This window comes from Lampris incognitus, chromosome 1 (genome assembly GCF_029633865.1).
Source record: "Lampris incognitus isolate fLamInc1 chromosome 1, fLamInc1.hap2, whole genome shotgun sequence".
NCBI lineage: Eukaryota > Metazoa > Chordata > Actinopteri > Lampriformes > Lampridae > Lampris > Lampris incognitus.
The window spans coordinates 18626018-18631721 of record NC_079211.1 but is presented as its reverse complement, the minus strand read 5'-3'; the positions used below and the strand labels follow the sequence as shown (position 1 = coordinate 18631721).

At 46.7% G+C, this 5704-nt stretch overlaps 1 protein-coding gene across 1 annotated transcript; it reads right to left on the bottom strand.

Moving 5' to 3' along the window:
- Positions 1 to 681: 681 nt before the first annotated feature.
- On the bottom strand, positions 682 to 5196 carry stc2a (stanniocalcin 2a). Its single transcript, XM_056294351.1, has 4 exons — positions 5050 to 5196; positions 2479 to 2621; positions 1275 to 1486; positions 682 to 1042 (listed from the first exon to the last, which is right to left on the bottom strand). The coding sequence occupies exons 1-4, from the start codon at positions 5186 to 5188 to the stop codon at positions 682 to 684; spliced, it is 855 nt and encodes a 284-aa protein (XP_056150326.1). The 5' UTR covers positions 5189 to 5196.
- Between the last annotated feature and the right edge of the window lie 508 nt (positions 5197 to 5704).

Sequence of the window (5704 nt, the reverse complement as noted above, 5' to 3'; positions counted from 1 at the left end):
CACTTTGAAACAACAAAAGGTGTATGTTACATATCTACAGACCAATGTGTGATGGGTGCAATACCATAAAGAAAATGTCAGAAAGCATACCATATACTATTTCATATATAGTATATCAGTATTGCATATGATAACTATATTTATACATGTTTATATAAATATAGATAAGTATATTTCTATGTACAGTTTGATATTTCAACATTGCATAAAGAATGAAATAAATAATACAAATATAATCAAATCTTACAGTAAGTACGATTTGAAAAAATGCTATATTAGAGCCAAAATAGTTCTAAACAACTGAGATAAAGATGACAATTATTATTATTCAATAATAAACAAAAAAACATGTGGCCTACAGTCTGGCATAACAGTACAAGCTACACCACAATTACCCTGCAAGTTTACCATTTGGGGCTGCTGGAATGACTGGAGAGCGAGGAATATGGACAGAAGAGTTTAGGGTTTCTTTCTGCTCAGTCTGTCCAGGAATTGTGTGTGTGCATGTGTGTATGTGTGTGTGTGTGTGCGTGTGCGTGTGTGTATATATAGCAGGGTTTGCATATATGCTCATGTGCACCCATGTGTGCATGTGTGTTTGTCATCGTGTAAATTCATATAACTATGTGAGACGGGGGTTCAATGGTGTTGGGGTCAAGGATTAGGATAGTCTCCTGTGTTTCACCTCCGGATGTCAGTGGCCTCAGGGTCCTCTTGCTCAGCCATCACTCCAGCCTCTGGACTCTGACGGCGAAGACCCTGGCTGCGGTTGCGGGGGTGGGTATTGAAGCCCCCCTTACCGGGCTTGTCCTTTTCACCTTGTCGAGGGGGACGAGGGTGCTCGGGCTCGAGATGGGCAGGTGCAGGGCGGCGATGCTCGGCCACAGAACCAGGAGGAGCGGGAGTGAGGGTGGCGCAAAGACTCAGACTGTCACATAACGCCCCCCAATTCTGCTCACACTGAAGCCGGACGCTCCGCGTTAGCGCCTCCTTCACCTCCTCTCCACAGCTCAGCAGAATGTTCACCAGCTCTACGTAAGGACTGGACAGCGAGGCAGATGATTGACATGATGTCAGCTGATATGGTGCAATGTTCAAAAATACACGAGCTCAAGGCCCGGCAAAAGCAAGATGGTGCATGTGCATGAGTAAATGGTTAAAATGTCATTGCTCTAGATGGAACAATATGTACAAAGCTAAACTCAGAAAAATTAGGTCCAAGCAGCAGAAGAGGGGAGTTATATACAGGGATGCTGTTGTAAGCAGACACTCACCCCTTGGGGAAGAGGTCTTGGAAATGGATCATCTCCACCATGACAGCAACGTTCTCCTTAGCAGCGGAGCAGAGGTTGTGTTTGATGTAGCATTCTCTCTGGAGCTGGAATACCATCTCCTTAATGGACACACACTTCCTGCTGATACAGCTGAACTTGTGGCGAAGACCATGGGCCATGCACTTTAAAGCGTCCTTAATGAAAGATTTTCCCTGTGTACAAGCATGCGTGCACACACACACACACACACACACACACACACACACACACACACACACACACACACACACATACACACACACACACACAAACACACCTCTGTAAGGTGAGGTCTGAAGGGAGAGTCAGTGGTGAAACAAGCATGTGATTGCTGGGGGGAGAAAGGGGTTTGTGCATAGGACCAAGACTCAGCCATCCATGTCGCTAACATGGTATTTGCTGCTAGCTGCACCCCTTGATAACACAGAGTTAATATTTTCATACTGGGAAGTCGTGGCGGGGGGGGGGGGACCGTTTCAGCTGTGACGAAGTGTGCGTGTAGTGGTGTTAAGGCGGATGTTGTTTGCATCTAAACAGGGTGAAGAGGTTAGAGTACAGGTGTATGATTGCAGTGAGAGATATTCTATCGTTCTCATAAAAAACAAACCACTAAATTTAACCCCTGGAGGTTCATGTTGGTAACATATGGCTTTGATAGACATCTTGACACTCAGTCAGGCCTGGATCAGTGAGGCAGGACCACAGCCTCCTCTCCCCGTATGAAAAAGGAGCTGACTGGGCTCAATGCCAGCTGGCTGCATTTGGTCCTAGCTGCACACCCCCCAGTCCAATGAGAGGGAACTGAACACCGTGAGAGAGGAAAAAAGATTGTGTGTGTGTGTGTGTGTGTGTGTGTGTGTGTGTGTGTGTGTGTGTGTGTGTGTGTGTTGATAGGTGGGGGCAGGGAGACCACACTATTTGAAAAATCTATACCTGCAAGGAATACGAAATGTGCCTTGGGATACTAATATGAACCTCACAAAAAAACAGTGCAGATAAAACTTTTCTGCACAACATGAAGGCACAGACATAGATGACCTTTGTGAAGTACTGAACCAACCAGAGGAAGAGGCCACCCCAGGCTATCCCATTGTTCTGGGAATGTCAACCACAACAACGTGTCTTGCAAGACTTACACTGAGGCACACACGCACAGTCATATTACCTGAGAATCAAACTTGCCAGCGTTGTGAAGAAAGGTCATGCAGATTTCCTGTAGCCCCCGTATCTCACAGGAGTTATTTTCAAAGCACTCAAACACACCGCAGCCAACGTCTCCTGCGCTCACCAAGCAGTGCTGAATCTCAGCTGGAGAGAGAGAGAGAGAGAGAGAGAGAGAGAGAGAGAGAACAGGTTTTTGAGAGGGTTGTTATCGTTTCACCAAGGGAACCACAATGTCAGCGGTAAAAGCGCGAGTGGTAAGCAGTGCTGGTCCATCTGGCAAAATATAAGGCAAAACTCTCCCTTAGCACTGGTCTCTGCACAGATGACTAGAGTTGACAGAGCATTAACTGACGGAGGAGAACAGTTCGATCTCTGTCTTCATTGTTTTGGCTACCTTCTAGCCAGAGAGGGTGTGTGGAGGTGGCATGTGGGGGGTGTAATGCTCTGTGCTTCAGGGTTCCTGCAGAGGAACACTTGGTGACAGATATTACTGTGTCATTCTGCGCCAGAATCCATCTGCACTGCCTGGCATTAAGGTAGGATGGTGCATTGCAGATGCAGCCTTGACCTCTTGCGGATAACATGCAAACACGGTCATTGCAACCGATGGTTTGCCAAATATGCATCAACAAGTCGCTCATCGTGACAGCGGTGTCAGAGCAGTGGAAAATATAAGATATAGCGCAGATGTGTGTTGCAAGCAGTGATTCGAAGGTTGTAAATTTTCGTCTATTTTTCCGCACCAAGAAAACACCTCAAGGTATACCAATTTTTTCTCTTAGTGACAAGGGGGGAAGCCTGTATCGGAGAGGTAAAGTCTCTAATTGAAAAACTGGTACAACGACAGAAATGGGACAATGAGAGATCTATGTGTGGCAATCTGACCATACTGTATGTATATTTAACATCGGCTACTGCCAGGCTGTACATTGGCCTACCATTGGCTGGCCCTCAAGTGCTCTTTAATTTCTACTGTAGCCATGGAGGATAAGAATAAAACAAATGACAGTGGACTGAAATGATCAAGAGAGCGAACGTCTCTGTTTCAGCTAAAATTGTGGTCTGACAGTATGAATTATAAGACGTTACCATCTGACTACAGGCAGAGAATCTCACACAGCATATGTCGCGGACCTATAGATCGGCCGAGTTGTTCCCATTTCTTTTTTTATTTTAAGCAAATATGTAGAAGCGCACGATATACGGGTCGCCGAAACAAGGGTAGTAGAAGTTGAATTGGACTGCAAAAAAAAAAATCAATTTAAGAAATTGTTGACTCAAGTGTAATGTAATTACACGAGTGATTTGACTCAGAACGGTTAACTGACGGGCGTCAGAAAAACGCCCATCAGGATTTTTTTTTTGGTCCCCCAACAAAATTAAATGGCAACACCAGCCAATAGAGAAGCCAACGACCTGTTCCCCCACTAAACAAATGATTAATTTTGATTTATTCGAGAAATTATGGCTGTCAACAAAGAGCCTCTGTCGGGGGGCACTAGCGGGGGGTGGTGAGGGGGGGGGGGCTGAAGGCACTGAGTTGAACTTTAGTGCGCAGGAAAAGTGAGCCGCTGTCGGCGGTGCTTGAGTTGGCATCACGGGAATGTGCTTGGATCGTACGAGCTGGCCGCAACGTGCATTGAATTACACAGTGGTGTTACCAGGGGACTCTGCTGCGAAAACCTGCAGTGGACTTGTCCCTGTTCTGCGGTGTGGAGACAGATTATAATTGCTTCCTCTCATTTTGATAGCCCACTGAATCACACGGGGGTGGTGGTAGGGGGGTGGTGTTCGCTCCTTTTTAGGTTTTAAAGGTACAATTATAAATAATCCACTGCACACACAACACACCAGAAACCCATCATAGTAGCCTATGACGGGTTTCTGGTGTGTGTGCTTTGCATTCTTTGTGAAGTAAGGCAACCCAAATTTGACTTTTTTTCTTTCTTTTTTTTTGGGTACGTGCTGGCAACGTCCCCCCCCCCCCGGAGAATAGGCAAAGCTTTATAAATACATCGCAACTTGACTTCCAGGCAACCACTAATCTGCAGCCTCTGCCTGAGTGAATCATCACCTGACTTTCATTTGTTTCTGCATTACAACAAAACAAAAAATAATCAATGGACAAAACAATTAAAAACAGCTTCTGATGCGCTAAAACGCGTGTGCGCGCGCACCCCCCCCCCCCCACACACACACACCTAGACGTGCTGCCCGTGCTCGTTACCTTTTTACCTTGCGCGGATCTATTAATAGTTTACTAACATATTGCATTTCTTTCTGCGTGATATGTACGAGAGATGGAGCCTGCCGGTGCAGCCCGGCCGAGACGGGGGGCGATGCACCCAGCAAAGACGTGCTTAGACGTCAAACCGGAGGGGGGTTGCCAAATCGCTCGGACGTGTCCCCGCGCACGGTGTCGTTCGCTGCCAGTGGAGCACGTGCAAACACAAAGCCGCTCGCGGCGAGTTAATCATACTGTAGATGTGTGAGCACAGTAACAAGACACAAGCAGTCCGGCTTGCCCCCCCCCCCCAAACACACAGTTGTTGACGAATGCACATTGTCTTACCTGTGTTCTGCAGGGAGAGGCGTCCTTTCTGGCTCGCAGGCTTTTCCGGAGGGCTGTCATGGATGTCGATATTATCCGATCCCACTACTTGCTCCAAAACTGCCACAAGCAACAGCGCTATCGCCAGTTTAGCCAGCATAATGTCTCCAGCGCACCCCTTCGATTCTAGACGGCAAGTCGCTTTGCGTTGGAAGGAGCTGTTGGGCTACTTCAGATCAGTTGATCACCAAGCCGCGGGTTCGTGTCTTGGGGCAGCTGTGCGGACTGAGTGCAGGAGTGGGAGGGATGCTGCCTATATTTCTCGGAGCCCGGGTGTCAATTTAGATGAAGGAGTTAAGCAGGTGTTGTTGGTCGGGCCTCGCGACCAATCAGAGAGGCAGACATCCACGTCCAAGGTTTAGGGGTGTGTCCAGTGAAAGTCCTTTTTTTTCTTCTTTTTTTTGGACAAAAAAAATGTGAAGCAGTCAAGAAATAGTCATGACTAAATAACTCTATATGATACCTTGAGGATTATTAAGCAATGCTTAAATGGGCAACATTATGGATAAATCATGCATATGATGCCCAAGTACATCATATATACTGCTGGCCCAATGTTCCTCCCTAAATTATTATGGCCATCTCTGGGGTGCCTGTATTTTTAAGGAAACTACAG